The 14,254-nt window shown below is 42.9% G+C and overlaps 1 protein-coding gene across 1 annotated transcript in view; it reads right to left on the bottom strand.

The window, feature by feature from the left end:
- PDIA6 (protein disulfide isomerase family A member 6) overlaps positions 1–14,254 on the bottom strand; it is a 28,605-nt gene extending 14,351 nt beyond the window's left edge. Inside the window, 4 exon segments of the mRNA NM_001266635.1 lie at positions 515–641; positions 1,139–1,196; positions 5,887–6,028; positions 14,136–14,254. Of these exon segments, the coding sequence (NP_001253564.1) occupies positions 515–641; positions 1,139–1,196; positions 5,887–6,028; positions 14,136–14,154 (346 nt within the window). The 5' untranslated portion in view covers positions 14,155–14,254.

The raw sequence follows: 14,254 nt of genomic DNA, 5'->3' as shown, positions 1-14,254 counted from the left end.
GGGTAACCTGAATTCTATCTTTAGTTGCCTCAGGGGCTCACAGCAGACACTCACAATTTACTTATCTACAAAACAGAATTTGTGTATCCATTTATTATTGACAGTTCAGGAGACTAAGACTCTCAAATTACAGACTCTCCTCTTCTATAGTAGTATGTTAGACCCCTCTCCTAGAGTAAAGGGAAGAGAGATTAGAGCAAGAAAATACATGTAGATCTTTATTAAATACAAGTGACTGTAATGAGAAAGACAAGAGAGTAGCACAGAATACTATTTTCTATCATTGCTAATGTGACGTAGACCTAAGCAAGCGTGAAGTGATAACACAAACCTGTGTGACACACATTTCATCTTCAGATTGACTCAGAGGGTGTAGGAATCACTGTGTATCATTTATAGATAATTCAGGTACAATGAGGTTGAGAACCTTGCAGTAGAGCAGGTTCTCAAGCTCGTTAAAGAACAGTAGGTTCTTGTCTACCAGGGGAATGAAGTAGCTAGGAAAAGTCCTTACCTTGGTAATCTTCTGGTCTGTTTTTGTTGGATCCAAAAATCTTAATGGTAGGAAATCCCTGAACACCATACTGACCTCCTAGGGACTGATGCTTATCTGCATCAACTGCACCAACTTTGACAACATCCTGTGGGAATGTAAAAGAAATAACAATTTTTCCTTCCGCTACAGCAGATTCCACAAGAACTCATTATCTGCTTCATATAGACTCAGAAAAAGGTAATAAAGCACTGGGTGCAGTTTGCAAAATGAGTCAATAAGGGCCTTAGCCTTGAACACCAGAAGAGAATCTAAATGCAATGATGCGGGAAATCAAAGTCAGCCCATGGAGGGAACTCTGCAGCTTACAGAAATGGCAGGGCTGAGAGTAACTGTCATTTATCCGGGAAACAGAATAAACAAAAACAGGCAATGTAAGCATTTAAATGTGTATTATCCCCTTGTTCTCAGTATGATTTTGACAACAAACCAGTATTTTCAACTCTGATATGCCAACTAGCTTCCCATTGAACATTAAACCCTCTGCAGACTTATTATTTAAACATACACAGGTGAATATGGACATCTTAGAAACTTACTATAAAAAAAACTTTTGTAAGCCTTTTGCATTCCTAAGAAACTTACTTTTAATGCAGTTGCTGCTTTCTTCCATTCTGGTGTTAATCTTTGACAGTGACCACACCTTTTGGGGGTAAGACAACACAAAGCAACAGTTAAAGCCTTTGATTCTCAATTCAAAAAATTCAAAACTTCAGTTAAAAAACTCCATCAATGGTCTACTGAGTGAGATGCCTGCAAAGAGGACAAGCACAAATAAAACAGGATCAAGGCCAGGCACAGCTGCTCATGCCTGTAATCTCCAGTAGTTTGAGAGGCCAAGGAGGGAGGATCACTTGAGGTCAGGAGTTTGAGACCAGCCTGGCTAACATGGTGAAACCCCATCTCTAATAAAAATAAAAAAATTAGCCAGGCATGGTGGCGCACGCTTGTAATCCTAGCTACTGGGGAGGCTGAGGCACGAGAATCATGTGAACCTGGGAGGCAGAGGTTGCATAAGCTGAGATCATGCTGCTACACTCCAGCCTGGGCAACAGAGTAAGACTCTGTCTCAAAAACATAAAATAAAAATAAAATAAATAAGTAAAATAGGATCAGCAACCTGGATGAGCTCACCACTTTATTACTTACAACAATCACTTTTCATATCATCCTAATAAAAAAGCTTCCAGCCGGGTGCAGTGGCTCATGCCTGTAATCCCAGCCCTTTGGGAGGCCGAGGCAGGCGGATCACTTGAATTCAGGAGTTAAGACCAGCCTGGCCAACATGGCATGGTAGCACACGCCTGTAATCTTAGCTATTGGGGAGGCTGAGGGAACTGCTTGAACTTGAGAAACGGAGGTTGCAGGGAGCTGAGATCGTGCCACTGCACTCTAGCCTGAGCAACACAGCAAGACTCTGTCCCCCCAAAAAAAAAAGCTTTCAAATTACTGCTCAATTAAATCATATTCAAACTCTATAATTTATAACTCTACAGCTGAACAAGCCCTTTGGAATCTATCGGGTTCAATGTGCTTTCCTGTGTGGAGCTGAAAGTCTAGGCAAAACGCAGATTCTTGGCGTCCACAAACCCAAACGTCCTGGTGGAGGAATTGCATTTTATTAAGTTCTACTAGTGGTTCTTAAACCTACTGAAGTTTGACAGTTTCTAATCGAGTCCAACTTTTTAATTTCATAGATGAGGTATCTGGCCTAGATCAACTATGCCTGTATCTCAATATTCTCTGGGTTCCACAAATTGCTTCTGAACTTAGAAACACATACATAAACCCACGTTTGTGAACCTAACAAGCCAAAATGCATGACATGACACCACAAGATGGTGATGTGAGTGAGTGACTGAGGTGGGGGAGGCAGGGAAAGCGGAGGAGAGTGGGGAGAGGAGAGAAGAGAACACAAGGAAAAACGACCTTAACCTTGTAGATACTATTACTGTGAAATACAACACAGAAAAGTGCTTCTAAGAAATTACATCCTCGTGAACCTGTTAGCCCTTACCACTCACTGAGGTTGTAGGTAGCTAACTGTTCGTTTTTATTGCTGTGTAACATTCACTGTATGCAGATACCATAGTTTATTTCTCCAGTGGTGATCTGACGCATTTTTAAAAACAAAGTAAATTCTCTTCTAATTAGGTCTCTAAGGACCAAATGCACAAATGCTAGGTGCCAGCACCATGATGAAAACACTTTATAGATGATTTCATTTAATCCGCCTGAAGCTGAAGGCAGGTCCTTTTGTTATTTCATTTTACAGATGATGGAACTGATGTTGAGAAGAAATTTACCCAATATCACAGCCACCCGGTGTCAGAGCTGCCTGACAAGTTTTTGATTCCAAATAATACAATCATCCAGGTAAAAGTTTTAATCACTATGTAATTGAGTACTGGGGCCTAAACTCAATCCCAATATCTGAAGCTAGGATCTTTCAGGGGAATGTCCTGAAATGCTACTTCTATGTATTTATATACAGTATGTTTTGTTGTTTAGGTGAGATACCCAAAAATTCAGAAGTCAGATTTTTACAGGGTTTTGTGCCTCTTTAATTTCAGTTTATCTAAGAAAGGAGGACTAAATTCAGAGACTGTCAGAGTTCATCCTCTCTTCTATTTGATCTGCACATACATCACAATGCCACACACATATAAATATGGCATACAGTCTACCCAGGGGTTCCGCACCTGGGGTCCAGACTCCCAAAGGGCTGGTGGATAAAAATTTAGGGAATCCCTTTTAGGAAAAGAAAAAAAAGAAAAAAAAAAAAAAAAGAATAAATCTGAAGCCAAGGTGGCCTTTTAGGAAAAATTTAGGGGAGGGAGTCTATGAATTTGGATGAAAAAAAGTTTTTATTTTCACTAATCTGTAATTGAAATTTAGAATTTCCTTACAAATGTAAACAACACTCCATAGTCAATTATTGTGACTTTATCACGAATAAATATCACAGCTATTTTCATTACCACCACTATAGTTGTCACAGGTATCTTCAAACATCATGCCCGTCCCTATTCAGAATTATTGCAGCAGTCAAGTCTGCTGGTGGACCTTGGAACCGGTTTAGCATCCCTATTCTAAAAACCTACAACCTGAAATGTTCCAAAATCCAAAACTTTCTGAGCGCCAACATGACACTCACAGGAAACAGTCACTGGAGCAGTTCAGATTTTGTATTCTCAGATTAGGGATGCTCTACAGCTAAGTATTATGCAAATCTTCCAAAATCTGAAAAAATCCAAAATCAGAAACACTTCTGGTCCCAAGCATTTCGGATAAGAGATGTTCAACCTGTACTTACTGTCCTTGTAAAGTACTACATTAGTATTGAAATTTTAATATTTCAATAATCGTATTTCCATAGGTTTTCTTTGTGATCTTATAAGCTTTATTTAAACATGTAAAGGTTTGATTTTTTTTTTCTTTTTTGAGACAGGCTCTCACTGTTGCCTAGGCTGGAGTGCAGTGGCACAATCACAGCTCACTGCAGCCTCTACCTCCCAGGCTCAGGTGATCCTCCCACCTCAGCCTCCTGAGTAGCTGGGACCACAAGTGCACAGCACCAGGCCTGGGTAATTTCTTTGTTTCTTTTCTTTTTCTTTTTGTAGCGGTGGGGTCTTTGCCACATTGCCCAGTCTGGTCTGGAGCTCTGGTGCTCAAGCAATCCACCCACCTTGTTCTCCCAAAGTGCTGAAATTATAAGCGTGAGCCATCATGCCTGACCATAAAGGTTTTATTATAAGAATCCAAGGCCTTCACCAAGGTGCCACAGGAATCCAAGCACAAAAGGAAGTTAAAAAGCACCTGCCTGACCCGGTGCAGTGGCTCACAGCTGTAATCCCAGCACTTTGGGAGGCTGAGACAGGCAAATTGCTTGAGCCCTGGAGTTAGAGACCATCTTGGATAACATGGTGAAATTCCGTCTCTATTAAAAAAATATAAAAAGTAGCCGGGTGTGGTGGTACATGCCTGTAGTACCAGTGCTGGGGAGGCTAAGGTGGGAGGATTACCTGAGCCTGAGAAATCAAGGCTGTAGTGAGCCATGATCATGCCGCTGCACTCCAGCCTGGGAGAACTGAGACCCTGTCTCTCAAAAAAAGCGCTTGCTCTAATCAGACATTCTTTCACCCAGACACCACAAAGTAAAACTCTGCCAGTATAATAATTATTAACTAGTGGATCCAGATCCTGCCTTCTCAATTATGCTGTCTTGTAGAGTCTTACAATGAGGTATTTTCTCTTGCATGGTCGCTCTCAGAAACAAGGTAAATTACCTATGCCATATATGATAAGCTTGTAAAAACCACATACGGAGACATTTGACAACACAACAGTTTGTACAATTACTATTTATATATTTGCTAGTATAATTGAGCTAATCCATACAGAATTAGCATTTGCATTGAACACATAAATACCAGAGCCTTTAAAAATAGTAAAGGCATTAGGTGGACGGGACACACAATGTGGCAGCATCCACTTTGAAAATAGAGCGTTTTTACCTCCATTTGCTACACTGAGCATGAAGTAAAATGGTCCATGAGGAATGGTGGTTAAGTTTCTAAAACTCAGTTTCAAAGAAAAAAGTTAAAGTGAGAAAGGAAAACCTTTCATCAGGCATACCCTGAAATGCAACCATCAGGTTTCAGTATCGCTCACTCAAGCTGACAAAGCCTTGTTCACATGTCAAAGAGCTCCCTGGGATTTCAGATCACCACACAGTTCTTCACAGACACACAGCGGGCTAGGGTTTGGTTCTCCTCTCGGGATACTCGTGGCCTGCTGGTTTACAGCGGAGACAGCCTCTATACATCTGGCAGTTTCCACTCTTCTATTTGGTTTTTTTTTTCCATTAAATGCTTTAATCACACAAACCATTAGCACAATGTTGTACTTTTAACTGTATATAATTTTGTGTCTTAGTTTCAATGGTGATTACATTTTTACCCCACAGGGGTTTTTCCAGTATTGAATGTAAGGCAAGAATTTTTAAATTAAACCAGATTTTCTAACTACATTATTTCAGGAAATAATTCTCTTCAAGAAACAGAATGAAGTTAATCATGAGCCCCTCTATTTTCTTTGCTCAAGATTCCTTCCTCATAAAATTAGTTTTCCTTCCACACACATCACCTCATCAGTAGATCTTCCTTAACAATAGACGAGATACTTTGCATTTCCCATTTCCCTCTTCTCTACTTCTTTTAAACAAACAGTAAGCTAAACTAGATGACTTAATAAAATCAGATTTTTATACAGCATTTTCTCCAATTTCAGAAAGTTCTATAAATAATCTACAACTATTTTATAATACTTACCATGGAGCATAGAATTCTACAAGCCACAAACTATCACTCTGAATAACTTCTCGGTTGAAATTTGATGGAGTTAATTCGATCACATCGTCACTAGAGGAATACAGACCATTCACTGCCAGAAAGAAGGCGCAGCTCACCAGACCTGAAGTAACAACAAAAGTACACCATTAACAGCACTGTTCATGCTTTGACTGGGAACCCTGGGGAACCAGAGTCCTCTTCAACTGACCAGGGCCCTTCACACAGGAGGGCGGCCTAGCTCTGGCCCCTATGCCCTCCCTGCTGCAGTCGGAGCCCCTGGAATTTCACTCCCATTGCTGCAACACTGAGCCAAAAAGGAATGGATAGTTCCCACTCCCATTCCTTGGGCTGCACTGGAAAAAGGCTGAAGCATTATTCTTAGTGGCTTTCATGTATCAATGTCTTTGTTCCTTACAACCACTCTATGAGGCAGCACTATCGTTTTATGGGCATGGACACTGAAATATTAGGAGGTCACTTCTGCCTGTGTAACCTTGGGCAATCACATGGTAATCATTCCTCACGTTATTCCATTGCAATTACTAGCACATTATCTTTATTCAAGTATCTTTTTGAAGGGAAAAATAATTATTGTCTCTTCCACTAGACTGTGACTCTTTCAAGAGCAATGGTAATTTGTTTGTTTTTTTGAGACAGAGTTTTGCTCTTGTTGCCCAGGCTGGGGTGCAATGGCACGATCTCAGCTCACGGCAACCTCTGCCTCCCAGGTTAAAGCGATTCTCCTGCCTCAGCCTCCCAAGTAGTTGGGATTACAGGCATGTGCCACCATGCCTGGCTAATTTTGTATTTTCAGTAGAGACAAGGTTTCTCCATGTTGGTCAGGCTGGTCTCGAACTCCCGACCTCAGATGATCCGTCTGCCTCGGCCTCCCAAAGTGCTGGGATTACAGGCGTGAGCCACAGCGCCCGGCCAATGTTTATTTTATGGAGTTTTATTTCTCTTAATACTATCCATAACACATTATCAGAAAAATTTTTCATGAGAACAACCTTATAAAGAAAGGATACAATGTCGACTGTATTGCTGACCACACAGTTCTGCCACACTGGATCGAGAGCATTTTCATTAGCAACTCTGGAAACTTAAATGCAATTTACAACAATAATAGAGGAAAACAAATTCTGAACTGACTTACTAGTATCTTAAGAACCCAAAAGTTCTCTGAAATGGCATTACTATCAAAATTTCACCTTTCAAATTTACATATACAGTCACATCCACAGGGTCAAGGAGAGGACACACAAATGAGGGTGGTCTGTGGATTACAATGGAGCTGAAAAAATCCTATCACCTGGAGCTGAAAAAAAGCCTGGGCAACATAGGGAGACCTTGTCTCTATAAAAAATTTAAAAGTTAGCCAGGGATGCACTTGTAGTCCCAGCTACTGGGGGGCTGGGGGTGCTGAGGTGGGAGGATCACCTGAGTCCACGTGGTCAGGGCTGCTGCAGGGAGCTGTGTTTGCACCATTGCACTCCAGTCTGGGTGACAGAGTCTCGATAACTCTGGCCCTGTGTAGACCTAGGTTAATGTGTGTGTTTGTGTCCTCGTTTTTGACAAAAAAGCTTAAAAAAGCAAAACAAACAAATTTTAAAAACAGAAAAAAACCTTACAGAATACAATATAAAATAAAATACTGGCCAGGCGCTATGTGTCATGCTTGTAATCCTGGCACTTTAGGAGGCCAAGGCGGGCAGATTGCTTAAGCTCAGGAATTCAAGACCAGCCTGGGCAACATAGTGAGACCCCCTCTCTAAAAAAAGTACAAAAATTAGCCAGGCATGGTGGTGCATGCCCGTAGTCCCAGCTACTCGACAGGCTGAGGTGGGAGGATCACTGAGCCCAGGGAGGTCAAGGCTACAGGTGCAGTGGGCTGTGATGCGTCACTGCACTCCAGCCTGATAGAGCGAGATCCTGTCTCAAAAAAAAAAAAAAAAAAAAAAAAAAAGGAGAGAGAAAATATTTTTGTACTACTGTACAATGTGTTTTAAGGTAAGTGTTTTTACAAGAGCCAAAAAGTTAAAAAAAAAAAAAAAATTAAGTTTAGAAAGTAAAATGTTGCCCAGACACCATGGCTCATGCCTATAATCTCAACACTTTGGGAGGCCAAGGTGGGAGAACTGCTTGAAGCCGGCAGTTCAAAACCAGGCTGGCCAACATAGAATAGTAAAACCACATCTCCCAAAAAAAAATAAAAGAAAAATGTTACAGTAAATTAAGGTTATTCTATCGTTCAAGAAATAAAATGTTAAGAGCAACCCCCAGTCATGCGAGCTGTATTCATGGTAAATGTCCTATACAGCTGTACCATTTTTTATCTTTTATATCATATTTTTACTGCACCTTTTCTATGTTTAGATAGACAAATGCTTACCACTGTGTTACAACTGCATACAACATTCAGTACAGTAACATGCCGAATGGATTTGTAACCTAAGAGAAATAAGCTATACCACAGAGCCTAGGTTTTTAGTAAGTTATGCCATCTAGGTTTGTATTAAGTACACACTGATGTTTTCCACAATGAAGAAATCGTCTGATATGACAACAGAAATTAAAGAAATTTCTATTCCTGTCTTTTTAGCATCTCTGAAGTTGATCACAGATCATATCTCTAAAGTTAAGCAACACATGACCATATACAAAAATGTGCTAATTACCTCTAGAACAAGGTAAATAATGGAATATCCTCAGACTGTTCTTGACTTCAACAGGAATGTTTTCCTATTTGCATCATGCTGGCTTTTGGGTTGAAATAAATACACTGTTTTTTTTTTTTGAGAGAGGGTCTTGCTCTGTCACCCAGACTGGAGTGCAATGGTGCAAACACAGCTCCCTGCAGCAGCCCTGACCACCTGGACTCAAGTGATCCTCCCACCTCAGCACCCCCAGCCCCCCGGTAGCTGGGACTACAGGTGCATCCCTGGCTAACTTTTAAATTTTTTATAGAGACAAGGTCTCCCTATGTTGCCCAGGCTGGTCTCAAGAGATCCTTCTGCCTCTGTCTCCCAAAGTGCTGGGATTACAGGTATGAGCGATCACGCCAGGCCAAAATATACTTACAATGTTAAAGAAATTTCTGTCTATTCCTGTCTTTGCAGCATCTCTGAAGCTGATCATATCATTTCTTCCTTTTAATTTGTTGATATAGCAAATTGTAAGTGAGACTGGCCTGTGTTCTCAAGTAGTGTGTGCCATCTTAGTTACATTTTCATATGCTTACTTCAGAATTAGAATTTGGAAGATTTCAAATGGACCTTTTTGGAATAACTAAATGGTACATTTCTTCTGGAAGGCGTATACACCATTGTTCATTGTTTTACTGCTAAATCCTCCATCATACAACACGTTCAGTTTTTCAAATCACTTTCAAATATGTCAGATCACTTAATTTTTGACAGCATTACTAACTAGAAAGTAGGAATTATCCCCATTTTGTAAATAAAGGTCTAGACCAGTGGCCCATCTATTGTCATACATGTAAGAGGTAGGCGAGCTCTCCATTTCCAAGCTTTTCCTATTACACCATGCTGTCTTTTTAGTGCTCAAGATAAAGTGGTTCTGTACGCTACAGGCACGGATGAACAACTGTGGTATTCAAGATTTACACTGCATTTGAATCATAGATATGGCCAATATTGTAAGGACTTATAAAACTGTGAACTTTACTAATAGTGAAGCCACTAAACGGTTATCATGCAGAGGAAAGAATAGATTTGTGCCTTCTAGAAGGAGTATTCCAGTTGCCATGTGGAAGGTGGACTGGAAGAATTATTGAGAGTGGTGTCACATAAACCAAGATACATGTGGGAGGGGCCACACTAACAAATACTACTGGGAGAGAAAGGAACAAAGACAGAAAACCAACTATTGATTGGATTTAGTGACAATTCACCGGGAGCCCTGGCAGTTGTGGTGGAGTGAAAATAAGAGGCATGTAGTCTACAGAAGGTTGGAGAGAATACAGGTAACCATTTAAGCAGGTTTCATTACAGAGACCAGAGGCAGGCAAACGTAGAAAACAAGGAAGGTTTCTCTGTAAAGATGGGCGTGATCTGGGAGAGGAAGACATGCAGTGGGAAAGGCCAAAGATAAAATACAGGGAATATCTGAATAAAATGCCCGGAGTCAGAGGAGGGACAGGAACCCAGTCGGTGATGGGAGTAGCCTTTGACAGGATGATCTCCTTTTCCATTTCAAGAGGTGGGAAAGGATGCCTGTGAACGGAGGCCAGGCTAACCAAAGTGGGGGTGCTCCCTCAGCAATAGCGCTGTCCAGCATGACAGCCACTGGCTACCCCAAACTAAGATGTGCTGGTAAAAAGCACACTGAATTCTGAAGACCTAATGGAGGGAAAAACGTAATCTCATTATTATTTTTCTTTTTTTGAGATGGCATTTTGCTCAACTGCCCAGGCTGGTGTGCAGTGGTGCGATCTCCGCTCACTGCAACCACTGTCTCCTGGGTCCAAGCGATTCTCCTGTCTCAGGATTACAGGCACCAGCCACCATGCCCAGCTAATTTTTGTATTTTAGCAGAGATGGGGTTTCACCACGTTGGCCAGGCTGCTCTTGAACTCCTGACCTCAGGTGATCCGCCCACCTTGGCCTCCCGAAGTATGAGGATTACAGGCATGAGCCACTGTGCCTGGCCTCATTATTATTTTTCATTTTGGAAACACATGTTGAAATGATCTTAGATATACTGAGTAAATACATTAATTTCACCTGTTTCTTTTGGCTATTTTAAATGTAGCTACTAGAAAATTTAAAATTACATACATGTTTGCATTATATTTCTATTGGATGGCGCTGCTCATTAATCTTTTCATTGCTGCAGAAAAGGTGAAGTAGAGTTTGACACATTTAACAAAGCAAGTAAATCAAGAACATAAACACTGACAGTCCTAACTCCCAATAAGCTTGAAAGTAAGACTAAGGCTGGGTGTGGTGGCTCAGGCCTGTAATCCCAGCACTTTGGGAGGATGAGGCAGGTGGATAACCTGAGTCCAGGAGTTTGAGACCAGCCTGGGCAACATGGCAAAACTCCAACTCTTGTAGAGAAAAAATATAAAATACAAAAATGCAAAAATTAGCTGGGTGTGGTAGGGTGCATCTGTAGTCGCAGCTACTCCAGAGGCTGATGTGGGAGGATTGCTCCAGCCTGGGAGGCACAGCGAGATCCTGTCTCAAACAAACAAACAAAAACAAAAAACAGGATAATCCTCTACAGAGATGCACTACTTTTAAAGAATTTTATATTTTTTGTAAAATCTATATGAATTTGGTACTTGCTCAATACACCGAGCCTATTGTGAAATTTTCAAAAACCGAAAAGCAAAAGAGTAAGTTACAGATATTTTCTACTTCAGAATTTTTAAATTACTCCAATGTAACCATTTAGTCAATCCACTACTGACTGAATTTTGATTGTTGTTTCCAATTCTGCACTAACAGCCCAGCCCTGAAAATTCTTGTATTTTCCTCCTCCCATCAAATTAGTATGACTGTTTCCTCCAGATAAATTCTTACAAGAGAGATCTGGGAGTATGGCTAACATTCTGAGATACCTGTCACACTAGGCTTCAGAAACTGCGGTCTTTATTTCTGGCAAGACAAAACAGTAACACTTGCGTGACTCTGTACCAGGCATTGTTCTAAACATTTTGCATATATTAAGTCATTTAAGAACCCTATGCGGTATGTGTCATGATGCCCTTATTTCATAGACCAGGAAACTTAAACACAGAAAGGATAACTTACCTAAGATCATATATTTAGACAGACCCAAATTTCTAACCGAAGGGCCGGAGAATGCAGTGGTATAATCCACAGAACATCATTAGGTAGACTGTGGCAGAATTAGGTACTTTCACTTCTCTTTGCCAGTCAAGGACAGCAATAGAGTCAGTCCTCTCCTCTTCATGCTGTTACAAGCAGGCTGCAGTCACCACAAGAGACCAGGGTTTTTCACCTTAGAAATGTGCTTCCCTTTCCATACAAAGACGCTCTTTACTGACAGTATTAACACATTCTTTTTTCTAGTAATGGTGACGGACCTTTGCTTGCTTTAAATTTTGCCTAGTTCTCACAAGAGCCTCCTCTGCTTGTACATGGCTACCCAGTGAAAATGCTGTGTTGATTAAGGTTTGAGACTAAAATTCCTAAAAAGGCAATGTGACCTAGCAGGGCTACAAGGAAACCGAACATACTACTGAGAAAGAACAGACAAAAGATGTGGACATTCTGAATGCATAAAAGTAGCCAACAACTATCCCCAAGCCCCAAGAACACAAAAAACCCTGGGCTTACTTAAGATGACAAAGTAGGTCAATGCTGACCAACGATATTCTGTTTCTAAAATTCACATCACCATTCCACTCAGTGATAATGAACACCAATGGGAAATCGGACCATCCGAGTGAGTGTCTAGAATCTCTGTGAGCAGATGGCTCTGCCATCTGTGGTTTTCCATTCCTCCACGGCAGTTAAGGATGTTATAAATTCACAGCAGTAACATCTCTGTCCCACATCTGCTAGGAGTCATCTACGGTCCCAGAGCAGTCATCTAGAAACCAAGAGGTTTCCCAAAAAGGCTGCCATTTATTAAAATGAGTTAATTAATAGACTCACAGACTCGTTCAGGGTCTAGTCTGAACTTCACTCACAGGAAACTAAACAGACTAAAATCTTTTCCCCTCATCTACTCTCTCCACAGTAATATGGCAAATATTTACATCTCTTTAAACATGTACTAACTGGGCGAGGTGACTGACACTGGTAATCCTAGGATTTTGGGAGGCTGAGGAGTGAGGATCACTTGAGGCCAGAAGTTTGAGACCAGCCTGGGCAATACAAAGAGACCCTGACTCTACCAAAAATTTAAAAATTAGCCAGGTGTGGTGGCATGTGTCTGGATCCCTTGAGACCAGGAGTTCCAGGCTGCAGTGAACTATGATCAAAACCCTGCACTCCAGCCTAAGAGACAGAGCAAGACCCTGTCTCGAAAAACAAAAAGACATGTACTAACTCATTAATCCTGAGGACAACCCTAAGGGAGTACTATTATCAGCCCCTAAAATGGTGAGCACTGCTGAAAAGGCACTGGCACAGAGTGGTTAAGTAACTTGCTCCGAGTCACAGAGCCAGTAAATAGGGGACAGGTGGTCTGAGGCCAGAGACAAGGTTAAGGACTCTCAGAGCCAAGGCTGTGACCAAGGCGAGCCCGGCGAGGACAGGACCCTTGGCCTCGCCTACTGTAGCCTCCGAAGCAGACATTTACAGAATTCCTAAGACGCTGGGTTCCATTTCGTTTTTAAGGAGTCCGATGACATGTGAAGCACCCCTGCGTCCTAAACCCACGTTTTGGAAGGCACTGTCCCTTTCTAAGGCAACTATGGGTATTTATTTCAGGACTGAGATTTAACATTTCAGTTTTTTGTTTTTGAGACGAAGTTTCACTCTTGTTGCCGGGGCTGGAGTGCAGTGGCGAGGTATCCGCTCACTGCAACCTCCGCCTCCCGGGTTCAGGAGATTCTCCAGCCTCAGCCTCCTGAGTAGCTGGGATCACAGGCGCGCGCCACCACGCCCGGCTAATCTTGTATTTTTAGTTGAGACGGGGTTTCGCCATGTTGGTCAGGCTGGTCTGGAACTCCTGACTTCAGATGATCCACCCGCTTCGGCCTTCCAAAGTGCTAGGATTACAGGTGTGAGCCACCGCGCCCGGCCTAACATTTCAGTTTTTAAAAGTAGGAGCTGCATAAAACAGGTGGCAGAAACAAGCTGCAGTGCAGGGCGCCCGCCATCCTCCGTTCCCACGCACGAGTTCGAGAAGGCGCCCAGAGCAAGGTCCCCCGCGATTCGCCGGGAATACTGACCCCCTCGCCAGGATCCGGCCGGGGCTGGGCTCCGCGGTTCTCCAGCCCGGCCCCGGACCCCGCGCCCAGCTCCAGCACACTAGGCTCCCGCCCCCCGCGCACCGCCCTGCGAGGCTGCAAAAGTCCCTCCCCACCGGCGCCCTAGTCTCCGGCGCACCCGCACCTCCGCCGGGCAATCTCGCAGCTCCTCCGGCCGCCGAGGCCCGCGCCTCCCGCCCGCCAGGCCCGCTTCCGGCCGCCTACAGGCCGCGGCCAGCCGGGGAACGGCCTAGAGATTGGAAACCTTTCAGGCCGACCCCAGCTCGCCCCCCTCCCGCCGCAGGCCCGCACCTACCAAGCCCCAGGAGAGCCATGCCGAGCGCTGGGCTACGTGCAGTCCCCACCGCCGCCGCCGCTTCAGCCCTGCCGCGTGCCGCACGCCGCGCCCCCGCGCCCACGTCCCGCCCCAGGCCG

This window comes from Macaca mulatta, chromosome 13, assembly GCF_049350105.2.
Source record: "Macaca mulatta isolate MMU2019108-1 chromosome 13, T2T-MMU8v2.0, whole genome shotgun sequence".
Classification (NCBI taxonomy): Eukaryota; Metazoa; Chordata; class Mammalia; order Primates; family Cercopithecidae; genus Macaca; species Macaca mulatta.
Note: the sequence above shows the minus strand (reverse complement) of the source record. Positions and strands in the feature narration are given on the sequence as shown.